The sequence below is a fragment of the Aythya fuligula genome, chromosome 5 (assembly GCF_009819795.1).
Source record: "Aythya fuligula isolate bAytFul2 chromosome 5, bAytFul2.pri, whole genome shotgun sequence".
Lineage (NCBI taxonomy): Eukaryota > Metazoa > Chordata > Aves > Anseriformes > Anatidae > Aythya > Aythya fuligula.
In genome coordinates this window covers 16,400,358-16,423,642 of record NC_045563.1, presented here as the reverse complement: position 1 = coordinate 16,423,642, position 23,285 = coordinate 16,400,358, and the positions used below count along the sequence as shown (strand labels likewise).

The window sequence follows — 23,285 nt, the reverse complement described above, 5'->3', positions numbered from 1 at the left end:
GGTCCTTCCCCCACATTTGTACATTTTGACCAGACTGAATCTGGTCTGATCAGGTGCAGTAAGGGACTTCCTCTTCAGTTCCTCCTCACTATACCTGAATTCCCCATCTGGAGCATGAAGATAGTAAGAGCAGGTGGATGTGGCATGCCAGATATTTTCTGGACTGACATATGCTGCATATGTATCCTCCCTGTAAGCAAACACAGATAAACAAGGGCATTGATTTTGGCCCTCCTTGTTTCTATTTCCAAGTTTGGGAATAGATTGTGTCATTTTGGCCTTGAATGATCATCAGACATGCACAATCACATGTGAAGTTTCCATTGAGGGATTTTGGAAGGTGTTCTGAAGACCAAACAAGTGGAATAAAAATAGAACTAATCTTTAATTAATAAAATCTCTTTAAAAAACTCTGCCCTTCTGTATTAGTTTAAGGGAAAATTAACTGAGCCTATTGAAATATGAACAGATGGTATTACAACACTTGAAAACAAGGCATTAGTTGTTGAGGTGTAAAATATTACATGAAGAGAAGATACTCCACAGTTTTTTGGTTCCTTCCTACTGAAGGATAACATGACTTCTGTGGGGTCCTGAACTCTTTTTCTAAGTAGTGTCTGGGAAGGTGATAGAGGTCCATGAATTGAAATGATGATAATGTGCAGCACGCTGAATCACATGACGTGGAAGTCAAAGGTTGTGAATTCAGTATTTCCACTCTGTTGCTTCATCAGTCATGAGGCAGGATGGATTTTCTATTAACTCGTGACAGTACGAGTTCTGTGAGAATGTTCGGAATAGGCAGCAGGGTTGGTATCTCCTCCTGGGGTTTAAGTCTTAATGAGGCCTAATGAAAACCAATAATTCATATCTGTAGATGAACATTTGGGACCTTTGCCCTATACTGGAACTCTCCATAATCTTCCCATACCTTGTGAGTTCCCTATTGTTTTCATTTGAATTCTAGCTGTTGTATATCAGGCTTGAGTCGAAGTTGTGTGTGGTGAAGTTATCTGCATAGGGGTTAGTTGTAACGTGTCTGGTGTAGAAGATAATAAAGAAGTAAAGGGAAAATGTTGTTTTGTATTGAGAGAGGTCCATCAATTACCTTCATGGCGGGCCTGTTACTACTGACGATGTTGGGACTGTGTGCCTTAGCAGCACTAGTGAGATGTTTCACTCAGAAGTCATCAGATTCGTAATTTGGCAGCTGGAGCTTTGTGGGCTAACAGACAGTTTTTCCAAGGTCTTGCACTATCCTGTCCGGAAGAAATGCTGGAAAAATTATTCCTTTTACAGCTAGATGCCTTCCTTTTAATCACCAACTACTCCATCATTTCTGTGGGCAATGTGACAAGAAGGAATGGATGATCATGTGATGATCTTTCAAAGTTCTCTTTAAGTAATTGTTCCTGGTGTTCCACAGTCTCAGGAATGACACATGGATTTTGCCATTAAAAATAATTCATGCATATGTTCTCAGCTTTCTTAATCATACTCCCTCTGGAGTGTGATATTAATCATACTCCCTCTGGGTGCAAAAGATATCCTATATTATCATAGGATATCATAGAATGCTTTGGGTTAGAAGGGACCTTATAGGGACAGAATATTTCTTAGAAGCTTTTTATTCTTTGTCCAGGAAGATTAGCAGGGTCATTTGTAGGTAGAATCTAAGAGGAAGAGAACAGAAGAAACAAATAAAGGGGTGAGGGTGGGAGAAAGAACAATAACAAAAAATCCTAACCTAATATTATGTACACTTTAACAACTATCCTTACTAAGAATAAGCATTTACAGAAGAAAAGGAACACCCGTAAAGCTTGCAAGTGTTCTGGTACTGCAGGTTTGGGACACTGAGTCACAGATAATGAGAGGGAAAGACATTGCTGTCACGAGTGTCAGGACATCTAAGGTGTGAAGGTCCCTCCAAACACTAGCCAAGTGTCTTCACCCAAACACCACTGTTGAGAGGGACTCTAAATAGTAAAACGTGTATGGACAAGAATGTGAGAGGGATCTTGTGCTGTCACATATAAATCTGACATCCACCAAAAGGTTTCACCCTGAAATAGTGACTGAATATTACTGCAAAAACCGTCTCTCAGTCAGAGTAGACTTTCTTGTTAAAAGTAAATAAATGTGAAGTTGGTGTTGTCTTGGAAATGTGCCATATTTTACTTGTGTTTTTAGGACTGGAGCAATTGTGAAGGGAGATCCATTCTTATTCTCCTGCATGTGACATGGGCCCTATTCTTTGGACATTTTTCTCCATCCCTTGCTTTAACTGACCTATCAGTTAACAGAAGGTGCTCTTTGGATTTCCACAAAAAGTTTTGGTTTTCTCCTTCACTCACCATCATGTGCTTAACACGCAAAACAGATGCCTCAGGCCCCACTTCCCCTTTTAGCTAATGAGAACAATAACTTTGAGACTGATGAAACAACATCATGAGAGAGGTATTCTTTTCTTCTTACGCAACAATAAACACTAGTCTGAAATTATCTAAGGTGCTTGCTGGGTACTTCAACCCCATACACACAAAGTCTCCTGTTTGTACGAAAACTTCCTTCCTCCTGAATGTGCCCTTTATATATTTAACGATAACAAATAATCATAAGTATCCCTCACTGCTGGAATTGTATGTTATTCCTTGTAGTTTTCATTTATAAAAGTAAATTTTTACTTGTTTTTTCTCCTTTGGTTGGAAGTGAAACTTGCCAAATAGAGCAAATCTATCTAAAGAGAGTGCTGAAGATGTTCTTTATACCAAATCCCTTGGCTGGAGCATTCACAAGACCCTTTTTTGTCACGCAAACCTCCACATCACGGGGTTTTGAGAAGGGAAATGGTCTGCTTGAATTCATCGAGGATCACGATGGGTCACCAGGAAATAGCCTGAGAAATCCTGAGAGACTTTATGAAAAGGAAGTTGAAGACTGACAATAAGCGGGTTTAGAGCTTGATTATTTCTTTACCAGTGGGAACCCCCGGGCACTCCTATAACGTAGTCCATAAGGACGTGGGGAGCCCTGGGTTGCCCTGGGCTCAGCCTCTGAGGCATGTCGCGATACCTCAGGTGACCTTTATCTGAAGAAAACCAGGACAACGTCAGGCTGTTTACCCGTTACCCACATCACCCTTGCTTGCACAGCATCTTTAAAGTACTTTTAGGCGCCGTGAGCCTTATCGTGCAGGACATGTGTGCGGGAGGGGCTGCTGAGGGCGATAAGGGGCCCGCCCCCGGGATGGGAGCCGCGCCCCCCCCATGCGCGGCACGGCGGGGCTGGGGCTCCCCCTGCCCCCTCAGCGCCGCACCGCAGCCGGGGGCGGGGCCGGCCCCTCAGGACCGGTGACGTCACCCCTCGGGGGCGGGGCGTTGCTATCGCCACGCCCCTCGTCCCGCGTGTGGGCGGGGCTCTGCAACGCCTCCTGCGCATGCCCGGGGGGCGGCCCGGAAGGCGGCCACGTCTACCGGAAGGGGCTCGGCGGGGCCCGGGCCGCGGCCTGACCCGGTGGGTGGGGGCTGGGGGGGCCGTTGGGGGCCGTTGGGAGCGGGGAGAGGGGAGAGGGGAGAGCCCCCTCTGGGCCCCATATCGAAATCTGCAGGGCAGGCTCGTAAGGAATGGGGTTTGTGTGTGGGGCTGTGGCTGTGGGAAGCGTCTGGCCGCTTCTCGTCCTCCCGCCGGGTGTGGGTGCTGCCAGGTGCCCGCGGGCCTTGCTTGCTGTGATTGCTGCAGCTGGGCCAACCGGCTGGGCGCTGCCTGGCAGCTGCTGGTGCCAGGAGCAGGTACAGTAAGGTTTGGGGTTTGTGCATTGTGCTAAGAAGCCCGTTCGTTATCCAAACACCGAAATACAAAGCTGTCAGGACAAAAGTATTAGCAGAATTACAGCCATAACACATGAACGCAGCATTTTTTCAGGTAGCATTTTTTTCACTTTCTGTCTTATCAACACCTGTCTGATTTTTCTATGTCTTTTCCAGCTCATGTTCCTGAGATTTTAATTTTGTAGAGGTCATCGGCAGACATCGATCATGTCTTGGCTGGTTGATCTCGCTGGAAAGGCAGAGGATCTCCTCAACAGGGTCGATCAAGGTGCTGCGTCGGCTCTGAGCAAAAAGGACACAGCAAGCAGTGCAGTTTATGATAACAAGAATTTGGACTCTGCCAATGAGTATTCAGAACTGCAGCAGCATTCGGGAGAGCTGAAGTACCAGACGTCATCCAAAGCAGCCTACATTTCCTCAGCAGCCGATAATATTAAACACCAAAAGGCTACAATCCTAGCAGGAACAGCAAATGTAAAACCAGCACGTAGGACATCTTCAGAAGTTGCTTCTTCCGCAGAAAGCGTTTCTGCACCCAGAGCTTCCTCACATTTTGTGAGGAGAAAAAAGTCTGAACCTGATGATGAGTTGCTATTTGATTTTCTCAACAGTTCTGAGAAAGAGCCTAATGGAAGGATGGACTCTAAAAGAGAGAAGAGCAAGGCGCCTGTTACTCAAAATCACTCTCGGACTTCAAGCATTAGTTCTGTGTCTACGAGTACGCAGAGTGGAAAAACTACTGAAGATAATTCCACCAGGAGCCAAGGCAATGGTAGTTTAATGATACTGAACCTAGAGATATTTAAAACCCACATACGTGTAGGGTAAGGCTAGGTAGTGGATTTGCTGACACTTGAAACATTTAGCATCAGTCAAATGCGTGGAGTTCAGCAGGGCCCTTAACATTTTTAATCACTTGGATTATCACGCTAATTTGGCAAGCTCTGTAGGTACCACGTAAATCCTGTGTGTTCTCGATACAGCTCAGTGCTGCTGCTCACCTCGACCTCCCCAAGCTGTGGGCTGACCTTGCATCAGCTCCTGTGCGTCCCCACATAGAAGCATAGGTTCTGGCGCTGCTGCCTTTGTTCCATTGCCCAGGGCTCTTCCCTGGTGATGCCACGTCAGCGAGGCAGTGACATTTGCCACAGCTGGTGGATGGTGCTGGATGTTGTCCAGTGCCCCACGTGGGGTAGTGTGAGTTTTGATCCCTTCCGCCATGAAGGGGTAAGCTGTCAAACTTGGGTGGCTTGCAGAGGGGGAAATTGGATGTGGGCAGGCTGTTGTAGAGCTACAGGCTTGAGAGAGATGGATGAGGCCTTTGGGTTTGCCAGAAGTAGTTCATTACTGCAGTCTGTATCCAGAACCTGAAATAGCTTGCAGGCCAGGTGGTCAGAACTTGGGGTTACTCTCAAGTCTCTGCTAAGGAGAATGCAGCTGGAAAGTGTCAGGAGCTCATGGTCTCTGTCTCCAACCTGTATCCTTAATGTTGTTTTCTATAAAATTGAAGCAAAGGATTGTATTCCTTAATTACATAGTTAGAATATTACTTCTTCAGAACATTGAGGATGTGAAGCACTAAGTAAGTGCTAGTTTTTGGCTAACTGTATTAAGTATGCTGAAGAGTGGAAGATGTAAAAAGGGATCGTTTCCAAAAAGATGTGACTGTTTTGTATTTCTGGGTCTGTAACTTTTCAGTAAGGCTTAATAGTCACATGTGAAACGACACCATGGCACACTCTGTGTTGATAATTGGTGCTCAGGGAATATGCTTGTTTTGCTCAGTGTGGTCCCTTGAGTTTTCTTCTGAGGGTTTTTGAGTAGTTTAGCATTTTGGAGCAGCCAAGTGAGGAAGTGTGCAATTAATGCATAGAGTTGGAGAACACTAGTTTCAAAGTCAACTGCATAGATACTGCATTTAGATAGCCGTTTAACAGTTGTTGGAATAGATTATGGTCTATTAGCTGTAGACAGAAACAACTAATGCTAAAGTTTGTACATTGCTCTGGATGCAATTCAGTATGTGCTGTAAATGGCTAATTTCTTGCTTCATTAGCTTCATTAATCTCTTGAGCTTTCCAGACAAAGGAATGAAGATGGATTGTCTGATAATTTGGAAGTTGTGTAAATGAGTTGAAAGGAAGGAAACAACATTTTGTAGAACCGTTTAAATAGTAAAGAGATTTGAGAAAACGTGGAATGAATTTTGCTGTCACTGCAGCTACTTGCTGGTACGTTGCTCAGCATTAACAGTCTGTCCCAGCTCCCTGGGCACCAGGTGATACAGCCTGTTGCAGTGGTAGCCAGAAAGGTGGAGCAGGTTGGCTGGAATCACAGAGTGAAATAAATAACACGGTGGCAGCTAAACTGCAGTCTTGTGTTGAATTTGTTGCGGTCTATCCCCATGGATTTTCATGTTACGTGCCTGGGATGTACTGAATTCCAAAGTCGTGGTTTTGGATCACCTGCTCGTTTGCTCCTTGCATGACACGCTGTCTTATGTTTACACTGGTGCAAAGCTTCCAGCTGTTTGCACGTTGAAATCAAGACTGCCAGAGAGGCTGCACGAATTTCAGTCTCAATTCCAGTCTGCAGACAGCTGGAAGCAGTGCCCTGTGTGTGTGTGTGTGCATGCTGGAGAGGGGCTGTAGCTTCCCCCATCGTCACAGGGGATTCTTCAGACAGCTGCCAGGAATTCTCTTGCTGTTTTCATTGTGGTTCTAAGATTAAAAAAAAAAAAAGTAAGAATCTGCATTGTGGTTTTCATAATTGAGAGAATTAGTTTCTGTTGGCAGAAAGCTTTTAACAGTTTGACAGAGTGTATCTACCTTGCATTTTCCCATTAGAGAAAGGAAAGGTTACACTTCTGCTTTGAGTCACTGCAAATATTTCTCATAGTAAAAGTACTTTTAAAAAGCAGAATTGTCAGTAAGATGATGTTTTGACTGAAGTGATTCTGAAAATGCTTTTTTACATAGAAGTAACTAAAACGTGTAGCTGTGTGGCTGAATTGCATATTTAGGCTTGACACCAAAGTGATAAAATATGGCCATCTGAACAGATTTTTTAAAAATAAAATCTGTGTCTGTAAAATCAAACCCTTAATGGAAAACCAGATGAATTTATACATAGCAAGTACTGCAATTTTTAGTATTTTTAATATCTTCTGCTGTTCTTGCAGCTTCTGAAGACATCTCTGGGCAGCATAGTCATAAAAAAAAGTGTTAACATCTCAGAATCCAAATGAGAAATTTAATGACTTTTGTCTTGCTGGGTTAGCAAAATCGCTGCATGATGCCTATATACTGTATCATTGTCTATTGTGTGCAAGTCCATGTGGAGAAGTGGTGCCATGTTCCATTTCAATATAAGCTATTTTGATGTTTTTTAATTGGATTAAATGCATTTAACCACTGGTGCATAACAGGAAATTACTGTTTGTGTCAAGGTGATCTCCAAATAGGTACAGTTCTAACTTGTCTCTCTCTGTACAGAAACTCCAGACAGTTCAGATTCTGGTCTGGGAGCACAAGTGGATGGCGTGAAGGATTCCTCGCTAAGTGCAGTAGCTAATCCTAGCCTTACAGCTAATGATGATCTCAAATCACACGAGCTATCCAATCTTCGCCTGGAGAATCAGCTGTTGCGGAATGAAGTGCAATCTTTAAATCAAGAAATGGCATCATTAATTCAGAGGTCCAAAGAAACACAAGAAGGTACTGTAGTTTGGAAACTAAGCTATATGATATAGTTAAAATGCTAGTAAACCAGAAAATGATGCTGTTACTGTGTTAGTGTTCTATAACTATAATAAAGTCTTTCTAGTGAATTAGGATGTATGACTTACCAAGCAAAATGATTCCTGGATTTCAGAGTAATGGACTTGGAGAAACTAAAAGTCTTGTTCAACTATGAAAATGACACAAATGTTGACTAGAATGATGTAGTTGAGTTAGTTTCACAACTTGCACCTTCTTAAAACAACAGATGTTAACATTATTAGAATAGTCTCCCTGCCTTTCAAAAGTCCTCGCAAAATAATTAGAGTAAATTTCTTTAAGTACTTGAAACGTGACTACTCTCTGGCTGTAAGCTATGATCTCTAAAGCCTGTAAATTGACATTAAAAATATCATATGTAATACTTTTATATGATTTTGCTAGCTTTTTCAAAGCCCCATGAAGTGGCAAATATAACAAATGAAAATAAAAGCACTTCAGTAATAAAATGTTTGTCTAACTGCTACAGTTAGGCACAAGACAGAGGGACTGCTTTTGTTTCTCAAAGTAACTGTATGAGCCAGAGAGTTTTCATCTCCATTGAAGCTTAACATGTAATCTTTGATTAAAAACAAAAGTCTAGGTGAGTATTCAGGTGTTATTTTAACACTGATGTATTTTTCTGCTGACTGTATTTCAGGTTGATCTTACTGTCACATTTAGTTGAACTGGATGCTTTATGCAGAGGTTTCCAAAGGTTTTCTCACACAAACAGGGCTATTCAGTAGTAGTTCATTGCAAGGGATGAGGCAAATAACAGTGTCAGACTGAGGATACCAGTTTTGAGACCATGTGTTACTGGTTATGGGTCTGACAGCCAGAGTCTGGCATTTGTTATGTCTTGGTAACTCACAAAGTTTCAGCATTACTGACATGCATCTTGGCCACTTACACTTGGAATACTGTATTTGTAAAAACTTCAAAAAAATGTTTTACTTTGTAGAATTGAACAAATCCCGGGAAAGAGTGGAGAAGTGGAATGTTGATCATTCGAAGAGCGACAGGATGGTTAGAGAACTTCGAGCTCGAGTTGATGATCTGACGGAAGCTGTTGGTGCCAAGGATTCCCAGCTAGCTGTGCTGAAAGTACGCTTGCAAGAAGCTGACCAGCTCTTAAGTTCTCGAACGGAAGCTTTGGAAGCATTGCAGAGTGAAAAATCACGGTACGTCATAATTTCAGACTTCATGACTTTGCAAATAGTAGTAAGCTTCAAAATTCAAGGTAGAATAGTCTCTTTAAGAATAAAAACGACTAAACTAATGTGGGCAGACTGCACCAAGTTTTGAAATACGAACATTTACATTAAGCCCATTACATCATAGCTGGCAGTGGAAACTGGGTAAATAAATATTAAATACGAGCAATTGCCACCTCATCATTGAAATACGTTTTGTATAATGTATTTACATTTCTGTCACAGGCCCGAAGCTACAGATCTCAAGAAATATTTACCTTGAAAAATCCAAGTGCTTATCCACACATATAAAGACTTTTTGACTTACGTCAGTGCTGGGATATGAGTCTGCCCCTGGATGTTCCAGAATATAGGTCAGGGAGGGGCTGCATGAGTTACTGACTCCACACCTCACAACCGTAGCCAGCCATGTTCAGTAATTTACCATGTAAATTTTTGAGGCTGGTCTTAAAATGAGGTAGTCGTATTTCTGCCTTAAAATCACGCTAGATTTCTTATTTCTCACTTAATATGTGTATCGCTTTCAGGATAATACAAGACCACAGTGAAGGGAGCAGTCTGCAAAATCAAGCCCTCCAAACCCTTCAGGACAGGTTGCGTGATGCAGACTCTGCACTGAAGCGAGAGCAAGAAAGTTACAAACAAATGCAGGTTAGATGGGAAGATTAAAGAAGAGTTTCAGACTCTCCTTTTGAGATCAAATCTGTGAGGTTCTTACTACTGTCTTTTTCCCTTGACTCTATTTCCTGCTCAGGGTACTAAGTGCTTGGAAAGATGTGCTGCTTCTGCTTCTGTTGCACTAGCATCCATGATGCTAGTTTACTTTCTGTTATTTTGAAAGCTTTATGATTAAAAGCTTTTGAGAATTGATGCTGATTTTTTTTAATGTTATATTTGATGTAAAAACATATATTTTAAAACCAAATCTGTAATCAATTTAATTTTCTATGTGTGGGTTGTGTCCCCACCCACTGTCTCACAGTTTTAGTGTGTAAGCTTAAGAATATTAGGCTGAGTGATTACTGCTATGGTAAATGTGGTAGTTCATGTTGCTGGAGCCCGTGCATTCCACATTTAGCGTGCCTTATTATACATTAATAACATCTATGAAAATCCTTATTGGTGTTTTTTTTTTTTTTTTAAACTACATCAAAATGTGGCAGTTGAAATTTGATAACATTTTTTTCACAAAGACCTTGCTTTTTGTTTACCAAGTATATGTAAATCATAAGACCCACTTCTGATGTGGGAAAGAAATTTATATTTTTACTGTTCTCATTTGCCATTTCCTTAAGCTAGCAGGATTTCTTGCACATAGCACTAATGCATCTCTAAGTTGGAGGCAGTTGATGTGAGGTGTTGTTTCAAGTGTAGTTGCTTTTAAACTTTTATTTCTTGCTTTCTAGGTTAAAGTTAAGATTGTGTTTAAACACAACGTATTGTTTCTTTATTGCTAATAGAATGAGTTTGCGGCGCGTTTAAGTAAACTGGAAGCAGAACGTCAGAAATTGGCAGAAGGGATAACTGAAGCAGAAAGAAAGTTTTTAGATGAAAAAAGGCGAGCTGATGAGCTTCAGCAGCAAGTCAAAGTAACTAAAAACCACCTAGAATCTGCAAAACAGGAACTGGCAGACTACAAACAAAAAGCGACTCGCATACTCCAAGTAAGCATTTCTTCAAAGAAAACCAGTTTGATCTGTACACCTAAGTTTTTAATGTGCTATGCCTCAAGTAATTCAATCTGTGTTTTTTCCATGTAATCTGTAATTTCCTTTGGGGTATACGATACCTGTACAGAACAGCTACCAATCTGCATTTTGTGCCTCCAAAATTCAAGTTTACAGGTTGGTTTTCATAATTACAATGGAAGTTTGGGTCCTGAACTTAAAGAAATACCCAAGTGAACTATTGCACTTATTGTGCAATAGCTGTCAATGTGTGCCTCATCAAAGAGCCTGATCTTAGGCAGATAGGTACATAGATGTAACCTACAATTTGTTCCACACCCTGTGTTCTTGTGTCAAGAAATTGCTCTATTCTGCTTGAGGCTGAAGCATAGCATGCCGTGGATGGTTATGTGTAAATCAAAGAAAATATTTTTATATATACTCAAAGGTTGCACTATATAAACAATGGCAAAATTACATATTTTGTGTAGTACTACTTAACTTATCAAAGTTAGAAAAAACAAACTTGGCTAATTTGAGTTTTGTTTATGAAAGTTAGCAAAATGTTAAAGGTAAATTCTATTCTAGGTTCATGAATTTAGTCTGATACCTGAGGACAGTATTTAAATCATCATGATGAATACAAGATGCATGAGATCAGGAACCAATGTCAAGCTAATGTTAGGTTGATTCTGAATAAAAAGGTTCATTTTGTTTCCCAGAAGAGTTATTGTTGGTTTTGGTTCTTAACTTGGCTTTGTTGGCAGGAGAAAGGATAGACTAAAGCTTTGCCAGAAATGTCTGTTTGCTCTCGTGTGTTACCTGGAAAGCCAGAATTTTTATCAGTGACACGTTTAACAATCCATGCACTAAAACCAAAAACGTTACTCTTCTTCAGATAACACAGACTTTCAGTGAATCCAATCTAATGGCGTACAGGAAATCAGAAAAAATAAGACTGGAGAACCATTTTCCATTTTAAAATCTGTAGGGTCATTAGTAACTTGGCTAAAAGAACAGATAAAGCACTTCATTTCACAGATAAAGTACTTCAAGCTGTACATCTACATACGAATTTTAGAGCAAAGCCATTTTGACAAGTTGTTTTTGAGCACTTGTTAAAAATTGCTGTCAATAATATATTGATTTATTATTTCAGTCCAAAGAAAAGTTGATAAACAGTCTAAAAGAAGGCTCTGGTATTGAAGGTATGGATAGCCATACAGCAAGCACAATGGAACTGGAAGAACTGAGACATGAGCGTGACACTCAGAGAGAAGAAATACAGAAGCTAATGGGGCAAATACAGCAGATGAGAACAGAGCTGCAGGTAGCTATGATTACTACATGTCTGTGTAGTTAACTATGTACAAAGGTCTGTGTTCTTGTGTACTTTAGGGCTGATGTTTCTAATATTTACTTGTTTACTTGACCTAGTATTAAAACAAGCCAACTTTTTCTCAGTGTGGGTCAAATACCTGTAGATACCCAATTTCTTCCCATGCTGGTGGGAGGAGTATTGTGGATACCATTCTTTCTTTCCTCACTATTACACGCTCCTTTTGAGGTAAGCATTTCTTTCCAAACAAGCCTAGTGACTTGTGCAGAGATTACAGTTGCTTCAAGGATTAGTAGCCCTTGCAGAAAAGGATATAGGTAATCTGAGTCTGGGGCATAATTGGCTTAACCCAGCAGTTGCATGTGAGCCTGCTTCACGCACTTGTAGCCTCTAAACAGTAGAAGGGAAAAAATCACCTGGAGGCTTCTCATGTTTACAAAATGCATTTATCTTATTTCTATTATAATAAAAATAATCTGTATAGAATGAGTGAATGTCACTTATTTCATTCACCATCACTGTCATTGTTCTTGGAAAGATTTTTGAAGATAAAACTCTTTGCTGTTATCTATGACAGATTGCAGTATTGTTTAAATGTTAGTGAAATGGGAACATTCTGTTAATTTCAGGATATGGAGACTCAGCAGGTAAGTGAAGCTGAGTCAGTGAGGGAGCAGCTTCAAGACCTACAAGAGCAAATAGCAGCACAGAAAATGGCCAAGCAAGAGGCAGAAGCTGAACTAGAACGGCAAAAACAGGTAAGGAATTCTTGAAAGCTGATTGGGCTGTCTTATTTTAGGCCCCATTTGGTGTCATCGGTAGAGCATTCAGCTTAATGAGAGAGTAGCTTATATGGTATTTAGATTATTTTTTCTTCCTGTATTCTAAAGAAATCCCCTTAAGTTTAATGAGTGTCACTAGGCCACAGTGCAACCAGTAAGAAGCAGTACTCCTGATAAATGGAGATCTCAGTGATGTATTAAAGCATAAATATGACAGTGGGGAGTGCACAAAATTGATCGTGGTCTTGAATTTTAGTCAGCAGGGGAACAATTCTACAACGGGGGTATAGTAGGATGTGTAACTGTTATTTATATCAAGAAATTTAAATACTAAAAATGGTTACGAGAGGACTTCCTGTGCTCAATTTCTACGGAAGACTTAGCTCTTCAAACAGTGTTATTGTAATACCAAATTCATAGTCTTTTTAATCTACTCGTTAGTCAGTTCTGAAGCTAGAGTTTACTTTCAAAATGCTTTATAAGAAAAATAGCTGGTAAAATGGTACTAGTGAATTTTGTCAGATCTTGTCATCTTTTTAAGCAGTTTTGTGCTAAAAAGAGGGGGGGGGAAGGCAAACTCATATTTTAAACTAAATATTCAGTAAAAATCGGACAAATGATTTGCATCCTATTAAAATTTCTGTTTCAAAAAAAAAAGCTCATGTAAAGAGAATTAATAACGAGGAAAGCGGGAGAGTACACTGTATCTGCTAGGAACAATTTATCTTACAGGATTATCTGTCCTTTCAGAAATTACATTTTAATGAGATGCTAGCAGCTTGAACTAATTAAAAGGCAGAAGTTGAGGTCTGCTGTTGATGGATAGCTGATGTTTATTATATCATAGCAGATGGTAGTCTGTATTATGTTACTCCTGCCGTTCTGAAGGGTATATTTTATGTCAATACTATGTATAGAAAAAGTGAGGTAAAGTCTTTTTTCTTAAAAAAAAAAAAAAAAAAAAAAAAAAAAAAAAAAAAAAAAAAAAGAGGCATTATCAGTTATTACAGAAAACGAAGTATTCCTTTTGATGACATACAGGTACATGTGCTTTTAAGGTAATTGTGTGCATTGATAACTTAATAGAATTGTGGTCTGTTCAATCTGGGAATTGCTTTAACTTGGTGTAAGGTTTCTGAGATTGAAGATGGAAAATAAGTAGAGGTTATTTCTTGTGTATCTCATGGTTTGAAGGAAAAATATAATTATCTGTCTTCTGTAGCAGCTGATAGCTGAAGTACAGTGATTCGAAGGCTGTCTTAAATTGAAAGACAAGTATGGTAGGTATTTAAGTAGGAGTTAACACAGCCATTAAATGCTGGAAGAAACAAAACTTACAGTTAGTTTTTGCTGTTTGGTAACTTGTCCCTTGCTAATATTCCTTCCCATTTCCCCTCCCCTCCATTACATTCATTTATCCTAAACTTTTAAGGAAGATCTATGTCATACACAGATATGCCAAAGTTGTTGTTTTTTTTAACTTAAAAAAAAATCTTCAGTTGATGGGTTTGTTTTAGAAATACAGATTCCTCCAAGGTATTTCCTAATTCTTTAAGTTATATGGCATCATTTAAAGACAGCAATATAATAAACAGAATATAAGGACAATAAATCATATTCCCAATGAAATCTCGTGAACCAGTCTGGACTAATATTTGTTAGGTCAGTCTTCACAAAAGAATTTGATAGTCTTCTAGGTTCTATCCTCATACTCTGCTCTTTTCTATTTTTTTTTTCTTTCCTTGGTGATAGACAGACACTTTTAAAATTATATTAAATTTCGGTTTATATTTGGTTGCAGTGTATTACCTACTTGTGTTCTACTGTGAAACTCTTGATAAAAGAACATCTCTCAAAGTACACGTGTATGAAAAAAATCTTTGTGATCTATTTCGTAGGAACTCCATTATACTGAGGAGGAATTGTATCGAACAAAAAACATTTTGCAAAGCAGAATAAAAGACAGAGAGGAAGAAATTCAGAAGCTCAGAAATCAGGTACTGTATACAGAAAATAACTTTATTACCTTTACTTATGAAATCAGGGTTGAAAACTATTAATTTGCTTAAGCTGCACAAAGGACACAAAAGTTCTAGTAATGGGTTAGTGTGTACTTGTTTGCAATACGGAGTAGAGCTTTAAGTGGAGAGAGTACAAGAATGCAACCACAAAGTAGTAAATAATGTAATTTTATACTTATATTTGCTTTTGTCTTCAGAAGAAAAAAAAATCATCTGTGACCCAACTAGACCTGTTGGGGTGGTGCTGGATCAATACTCTTCTTTCTGAAAACTAAAAAGTCATTGGTGTTTGATTGGGTCATCACTATTTCTGCAGGGATCCTTTTAATTGGGCATAGGAAAATAAGATGTCCTTCAGACTAGTTACCTGTCTAGCCTACTGTTCAATCTCAGACAGTGATAATGAGGACAGAATGCAAGCCTGGCCACTTTCTTCACTCCTTCATCATCTGCAGTTGTGTTAGACGTGTTAGAGTTTTAAGTCCCTGCTAATTTCTGCCAGTATGTTTGTGGAACTCTTTTTCTTAAATCAGTCTAATCCGTTTTAGAACCTTCTGATAGTGTCAGCCATCATCAACCTCCTTGGACAGTACAAAGGCATCAGCCTTATTTTGTGTAAATCATCTTAGCATAACAAAAAGTTGTCAATATTTAAAGAAGCTGATAACCTAGGGTTGGCTGTGGTCAGCTGTACAGTTAGTGTCAGAAGATTTGAAAACTTGTGTAGTGTGATACAAAGTTTGTGAGCCTTTTGGCAGATGACTCTTCCGGTAATGTTGGTTTCAAGAATACCTGCTACCTGCCCTGGTACATTATATCCCACTTGTATTTCTGGATATCTCACTGCCTCTGGCTCCTGCTAATTCCATTATCTCATCATTGAAACTATATATTAATGGTATGTGATGGATCGGGTCTAAAATGGGAGCGAATAAACGGGTTTTATAATATGTCGTGTTTGTCAGATTTTGAATGTGTTCTGATTTTTTTTTCCTTTGCTTTGTTTTTTAGCTCACAAACAAGGCTCTAAGTAGTAGTAGTCAGACTGAACTAGAAAATCGACTTCATCAGCTGACAGAAACACTTATTCAGAAGCAGACTATGTTAGAGAGCCTGAGCACAGAGAAAAACTCACTTGTCTATCAACTAGAACGGCTTGAGCAACAGCTGAAGGCTATCCAAGGCAGTAGTTCTAATGGGCCTTCCATTAACATGTCAGGAATTGATGGTGCTGAAGGTAAATAATGAATGCTAATATTTAAAACTCCGTCCTTTCTGCAGTTCAGCCTTCTGTATTTCCTAATGTCTTTTCCTGTAGGTCTTGAGTTTATAAAGGAAAAAAAAATCTGAAAATGGTGCTTATAGCAGAGACCTTGTTAGCAACAGCCAGTATCAAAAATAGTTAAATTAAAACCTCCTTTTTGTCTGTAAGAGCTATAAGTAAATTTAATAAAGCCAATTTAATTCTTAGTACTGTGACATTATTAGAACAGTCTTATTTACAAATCCTGTCGCAGGTGCAAATAAATCTGTCTTTGGGGGTTTAAACGGAATCTTAGGAGCAGGAAGTATTGTTCCCTTTCAGAAAGGTGTTGGGAGGTGAGTGTTAACATGGAACTTCTGAGAGCTGATAAGAATTTCCTCCTTTCTTCCTGGTCTTCTTGAAAAGCAGCTTAAAATACGGGGGTTCTACTCTCAGGTGGGTTTATCTGTACTGTGTAGCAATCATCCTGTCTATAGGAGAACCTCAGCAGACAATACATGGTTTTGAGATGTTACTTCTCAGAGTCAGTTTGAAATTTTATATTTACATATATGAGAAGTGACTTTAAAAGCAATGAATGAATTTTAAGAGGTGTAAAATGACTATCTAGGCTTTTGTTTCTTTGCTTGTGAAAGACCTTTAAGAAAGTCAGGAGAACTAGCAAATTTCCTTTTGGTTTGTTTTTAAGCAATTTCAGTAAGTTTCTTTATGCAATTACAATTAATCTGAGAATCCTTTTTTAATAAAGTTGATGCATAGTAAAAGTATAAATAGAAATATTTGGAATATACAAGTTAGTGTCATAAATGCTGTCAAAATCTTACTGTATGAGAATTAAAAGCAAAAAAACGTTTTACAGTATCAAACCTGTGATTTTATATACCTAAAAATATAATTATTATTGCTTAATAGAGTTAGATACCAAGCTTTTGGTATCAGTATTTTGTCTGGGGTAATCTGTCCGTCTTATTAACTAAAATAAATTTTTAAGTGTACTGAATTGAAGAGATGCTTAACTTGATTGTAAGTTTATCAGGAACCCTCCCCTCACGCCACACATCCTTGACTCCATCAAAATGGAACGAACAAATCATGAATCACTGTTTCTGATTTTTATGTATCTTTGTTGTAAACTATTTATTTTACTTAGACAATAATTTAGCTGGTTTTAGTTTGATGAGATGTTTTGCTTTCTTTCCTTCAAATAGGTGCTCGTATGCGTAATGTTCCTGTCCTTTTCAGTGACATGGATACTAACATGGCAGGAATGTATGGGAGAGTTCGCAAAGCTGCCAGTAGTATAGATCAGTTTAGGTAAGAGTGTGCTAAAGGAATACATCTTGTAATTACTGGAGTCCTTTTGCAGTTTTCTGTCACACAGCTTCTGTTTTGAATTGCTTTTAATTGCAAAAGTAAAAAATAATGAAGCTAATGTACTGAGTACAGTATAAATTACTAAATATTGACCTAGTTCACTTGTGCTTTCCAAGGATATTTATATCCTTGGGATGTTACAAGCTATAGTAAATTATTCAGACAGTGCTGTTGTATCCTGTAGGTTTTGATACAGGAGGATCATTAAACTTTACACAAAAAAATAACTTTTCTTTACCAACTCCTACATTTTTCACTTTCAGAGGTTTTGATTGTGTCTGGGTACTGTATGAGTATTAGTGGGGGAGTGTTGTGTATGCTTGGGGACTGTCAATTTCTTCTCTTTAGGCATCCTAATGAAGGCAGAAGGCAGGATTCTGGGTTCTGACCTGGTACAGCTGTTTACCATAAAAGAAAGATAACTAACTGTTCAAAGAACTAGTAGACAAAAAGCATGCTGGACCCAGCAAATGACTTACTTTGATCAGTTTTCTCAGCAGTTAGTTTAATTATCAGTATTCACAGCAAAGGTGTGCCCCAAAACTTCAGTCAAATACCAGTAGAAAACAAAATTAGGTAGTGCTTTTTAATCCTCAGGTATCTTAACAGGAAATCCTTTGCGCTTTCATGGTACTGTAATTTCATTGTGAAGAATATTGGGATTTCCTTGATTGGAGCCTATTACCCGAGATGTTTTAATACTTAGCTTCACTTGGCAGTATCATAATCACTTCAGTATGGTTTTTTTTTTTTAAAGCAACATTATTGAGCAACAATGCACATCTAGTACAGTATACTTTGTAGTGTTGTAGCAGTAAACTTTGAAAACCTATGTCCTTTTCATTAATAAAATGCAAGATTGTTGATATGTTAGATTTTACAAATGAGAACAAGGTTTTTAGATGCTTCAATTTTTTACAAAAAGATTTATGAAAGCTCCTCAAGTAACAAAATTTGGCAAATTTGTGAGTTTAAAATGCCCATATCACTTCTTAGCTCTATTCATAACTTCTGGGCCTAGCATGTGACCAAAAAAACAAAATCACCTTTAGTGGTCTAAATTCTGAATTTTCTCACTCCATTGAATGTCTTGAATACATGAAGTAAAATTCAAGTCAGAAACAAAGATGTATATAACATCAGCAGTAATTTGAGTTTGTGGTGAGTAGAATGAGAGGAATGGGAATTTTTTTGCTCGCTGCTAACTTGTACATGTTTGTGTTTGTTTTTTGTTTTGTTTTTTTTTTTCCTTATACTTGTATAGCATTCGGCTAGGAATCTTTTTAAGACGGTATCCCATAGCAAGAGTCTTTGTAATCATCTATATGGTGAGTAAGTTTTCTTCAAAGTAAGAATATAGTATAAGTTTTTGATAGCCTATTCACGTAGTACATCTGAAATTGAAATTTGATGTTTAAAAGCAAAAGGCTATATAATTAACTTTAACAACTCAATGTTGGTACTTTTTTTTTTTCAGTAGAATATTTAGTAGTACTTACAAAACAGCATTCTGGAGTCATGTTGCTTGCCAGTTTTCCTTTTTTCCTATGAATTCTTGGAATAGAATTTTAAAGACATTCGTGTGACCACCATTTAAAAGACTGTAAAAAAATGGGGTGAGAATTAAAATACAAAACGGTATTGTGACCTATATACACTGAGTTCAGGAAATTGACTTCTACTGTAGGTGTTCTTAATATTTGCCCATCCACTTTTTTTCAGTAATTAATAATCATGCTACTCTAGAAGTTGAAAAAGTAGCCAGTAAAGTTTTTTCTCCTAGAATTCACCAAGTAGTAGAAAGTTGCTTATCCATATTAGGTGAGATTGTCAGCTGCAATTGATAAAAATGAAATTCCTTCCTTTTCCACTGGAGGGCAGATGTCTGTCAGTTGAAGTGACCTGTGGTAAGGTATGTGTGCAATCTGTCCTGCTTGAAAATACTCATTAGTCAAGTCTTTGAAATGAAAGAAATTATGTTGCTTGAGAACACATAATGATTTCTCTGAACAGAGTCTCTGAGAACAACTGTCACTGTTTCAGGAAATAAAGCAGAGGCACATAAATCAAGGAAATGACAGTTTTCCCCTGTGATGCTTTCTTTCAGCTTATTAAGTACTGTAAGGAACAGGGCTCTTTAATTCCTGACCTCTCTTTCTTCATGACTTAGGCTTCCCAATATGGGAATAAAATGCTTTGTGCTAAAACACTGAAGAATTTTACTGCCGAAGCTACTCAATAATGGTTGCACAGGAGCCCTCTGTTGGGCAATCAATGACAATTACCCTTTTTCAACTGGAACCTTGGCTATGACTATTGTAATTTTAATGCATAGGTCTTGCTTTTTTTTAAAAAAAAAAAAAAATACATTTTTTAAAATATGGCTTAGGTACTGTCAGTTATCTCCCTTTGTTACACCCAGAGCAACTGTATTTGGTTACTGCAAAAGGTTCCCCAGAGAACTCCAGCAAGCTTGGTGCCATGATTGCTTCAAGAAACATTTGGACATTGCTCTCGGATGCATGGTCTGATTTTTTGGATGGTCGTAGGTGGAGCCAGGAGTTGGACTCTGATCCTTGCGGATCCCTTCTAACTTAGGATAATCTATGATACTGTATAATTTCAACAAAATTTGAATGAGAATTTATGTTCCTATGCTGTTCATAAAAATACCTCAAAACAGTGCCCTTAGTAAGGGGAAGGAAAGTACAGCTCAGCTGCTTTTACACTGTCTGGTATTGGTCAGTTTGCACAGGAGCTGTGGCTTACTGCTTGCTCTAGGCTGATCACACAATGTGGTTTCTGTGGGCTAGGCTGGGTATTGGGGAGAACACCTGGAACTACTGGGGCATGGATGGAAAGAGGAGGCGGAGGACATAAAGAAGCCACCTGGATTGCTGTAGATTTCTTTTTGCTGTTTGTATAAAATCTTTAGCTTTGTGTGAATGGCATCTTCAGTATCTGACTCAGCATTTCATTATGCAAATAAGAATTATTTTTTTAGAAGAATAATATGAAAAATACTTAAAATATTTGTACAGAAATAGCTTCTTTTAGCTTACATTGTTGCTGTAAATGATGATTGTATGTGCTGATAAGTTAATGCTTTCTTCTCTTTTCCCAGGCATTGCTTCATCTGTGGGTAATGATTGTTCTACTTACCTACACCCCAGAAATGCATCACGACAGTCCCAGTGGCAGATAGACCAAGACAGGACCATATGCTGTGCTGTGTAACTTGGACTGGCAGTGTATTTAGAGTAATCAGTCCAGAAATACTGGCAAACTTTTTCTCATGCTGTTTAGGAAGAACGAAAACCATCATGCCTGATTTATCACTACTTCTTAAATACACGTATAATACTATGTAGCTCTTCTGATTTACCTAAAAAAGCATCACTTTCCTGAAGAAATAAAGCTATTAAGTTAAGCTCAGTTTAGCTTTTACATTTTACATAAACCTTCCCATGGTTAGTGTAAAAGATAAAGCTTGCACCTACAGAGAAATGCAAGGATTGCTGAAGTTACAGATAAATAAACTGTTTTAGAAAGTGCTGGTTATGGGCTATGGTCAGGTAAAAAACTGTACTTAGCAATTTAAATAAACCTTTCTTTCTGGTTTCTTTCAGTCTGCTTTTGCACTTCTGTTTTTAACTTTGTAAATAGTAGTCTTTTCTTTAAGGAAACTGTTAAACTGAAAAAATAACAATGGATTGGTGCAATATCTTTTTGTAAATAAGCTGAAAAATAAAATATTATACATTCTTCTTAGCTTTGTACTTTGGTGCAATAGATGTATCTTCCCTATCAGCTGAATAGTGGGGTTGCCTATTTAAATGCTGGTACTAGAGCTTTATTGGAGAGAGAGAGAAATGGAGGTTTCAAGAAGGAAGGTTCAAATCCTTCAGAAATAATGGTGTTTCCTTTTCCTCTTGAAAGTTACGTATTTTAACTGCATTTTCTTATATACCTCTCATTACTATGTGTCTTAATCAAACCTAATATTCACTGAAATATTTATTTTCTAAAACTTTAGGTACCTAATTAAAGCTATTTCTGTGACAGATTTTGTATAATGAAAAAATAATTCTGTCTAAATAATTATCAAATGTACTAATAAACACATCTCATCAAATACATCTCATCAAAGACTTACCGTAAAACCCATAGAACCAAACCAAATCTACTGTAGTAGTTCTGTTGTTAGTTTGGCACTTTTAATTATGAGTTCTCGATACACTAGCACAATAATACAAGGTCACTTTCTTTCTTTAAGAGATTTTTTCCTATGTAGTACTCAAAGCTGAGTAATGAAAAGATGACTAAAAGCAATTTGTCACACCTACTCTAATGGATGTAGTTCAGTCTTCATGTGATTTGAACACACTGAGCTTTGGTCCTGTGCACGAAGTCTGTCATACTATCTCCTATGGAAATGTTACAGTGGAAAAATGTTATTGCTGCTCTGATTCAGATCTGGTAGAGAAAACTGAAATGTTTTGATGAATTAAATAATAAAAGAGCATTTTCAAAAAGCTGTTTCTGTACCCTCTGTGTTACTTGATGCACTTTTCCTATTTCCTATTGCTTTGTTTCCAGTCCTGGTACTAAAGCCATTCTTGAAGCTCTGGGCTCCTATAGCTGACTGCTATAGGAGGAGTTCAGGTATGGGCAAATGTAAAACCTTCTGTATATGTGTGGTTTTGTTTGGTTGTGGTTTGTTTTGTTTATAAAACATCCAAAACACTGAATCCTAGCATTTTGGGTACTCGAATATACTGTGAATTTCTGGGAGAACATTTTTGGTGGTATAAGCCCCTCACCTTTGCTGGCATTGCACCAATTGCACAGCTATTCATTCTCTCTTGCATATGTTTTTTCCTGCTGTTGCTGTTTTTTAGATCTTCTAATCCACTGATACTTTTTTCTTTCTCCTCTCCCTCTACTGGAGTAGAACTGGCCTTGTGTCCTTGACCCATGTAAGCATATGTTGCTAAGATGATTCTGGTTTTTATGCGTTGTCCCAGAAATTCTGCCATCTTTGCTATCTATTAATCTTTTTTTTTCTCTATTTGTGAAAGAGAGGCACAGTTCTTTGAGGGGAGAACCTGGTTACGTTTTGATTTTTAAAAGTTGCAATTTTATCACACTTTGAATGGGTATGTTTTCACCTTGTAAGAAATCTGGAAGTTGGCAGTTTATAGTTGGAAGTCCTTGCCAAAGTTCAGTGTGGAGAATTGCATGGGGTAAGGAAAGAAAGGTTCCTGTGCTAGTAAGGGCTATACTTGTGTAAGTGACCACCTTCAACGCTCTCTTTAAATCACAGAAATGTGTGAAAAGCCTTTATGATCATGTTAAACACTTCGGAGTTGCACAAGCAATACAAAGAGCTACTCCTTAATGCTTTTGTTTAAATAGTGGATTCTTTCCCTTCATAATTCATGTCAATAAACTGCATATGATGAGGTGCAGGAGCACACAAGACCATATAATGGAGTCTATCTGAATATAAATGTCAGATTTTAAGTCAAAGGGCAAGGTAGACTTCCTGCCTCGGATTAGTAGCTCTGGTCCCTGCTGTCAGCTGTCCTGCCGCAGCCAAGTGTGCTCTAGGCCAGAGGTGCTGTAGGGACAGCAAGTCAGCCAGCAGCTCCGGGCGGGGGCAGGAGGGAACAGACGGCTTCAGGGTGAGCAAGGAGCTGCTGCTGGCCTGCGTCTTCACTGACGGGAGGATATTCCTAGCGCCAAGTCTGTTATTTAGGGCTGTCGTACTACGGAGCAGTTAACCTACCCTCACTTCATAGACTGGCATAGCAAATTTTATTTATTTTTTAATATTTTACAAATGCTGGTCCTGTCTTTGCACCAGAAAAGAAATGGCCATAGTAACTCACAGAGAATAGGAATCTCTTCCAGTGGCAGCATCTCACTTTCTTGAGAGCATGATAGACCCTTGTGTGGCTGGAGAAAAGTCCTGCCTTCCCTAAAACTGGTCTGGGTACCAAGTGTATGTCTTACTAGAAGATTTTGAAA

At 38.6% G+C, this 23,285-nt stretch overlaps 1 protein-coding gene across 2 annotated transcripts; it reads left to right on the top strand.

The window, feature by feature from the left end:
* Positions 1-3,453: 3,453 nt before the first annotated feature.
* GOLGA5 (golgin A5) lies at positions 3,454-21,771 on the top strand. 2 transcript variants are annotated; one of them, XM_032188591.1, is made up of 13 exons: positions 3,454-3,516; positions 3,987-4,602; positions 7,325-7,546; positions 8,553-8,772; positions 9,333-9,456; positions 10,266-10,469; positions 11,632-11,802; positions 12,441-12,569; positions 14,492-14,590; positions 15,626-15,851; positions 17,087-17,192; positions 18,517-18,580; positions 20,377-21,771. In XM_032188591.1, exons 2-13 carry the CDS (start codon positions 4,038-4,040, stop codon positions 20,455-20,457), a joined length of 2,211 nt encoding a protein of 736 aa, XP_032044482.1. In that variant the 5' UTR covers positions 3,454-3,516; positions 3,987-4,037; the 3' UTR covers positions 20,458-21,771. The 2 variants fall into 2 exon arrangements, with proteins under 2 accessions (XP_032044482.1, XP_032044483.1); XM_032188592.1 differs by lacking the exon at positions 3,454-3,516 and adding an exon at positions 3,700-3,791.
* The last annotated feature ends 1,514 nt before the right edge of the window (positions 21,772-23,285 follow it).

Bases quoted from the DNA above. Each gene is read 5' to 3' on its own strand.
- GOLGA5 (XM_032188591.1), top strand. From the start codon at position 4,038: ATGTCTTGGCTGGTTGATCTCGCTGGAAAGGCAGAGGATCTCCTCAAC. The intron at 10,470-11,631 runs GTAAGCATTTCT...TTATTATTTCAG, and splicing joins AAGCGACTCGCATACTCCAA to TCCAAAGAAAAGTTGATAAA. The intron at 12,570-14,491 runs GTAAGGAATTCT...TCTATTTCGTAG, and splicing joins AACTAGAACGGCAAAAACAG to GAACTCCATTATACTGAGGA.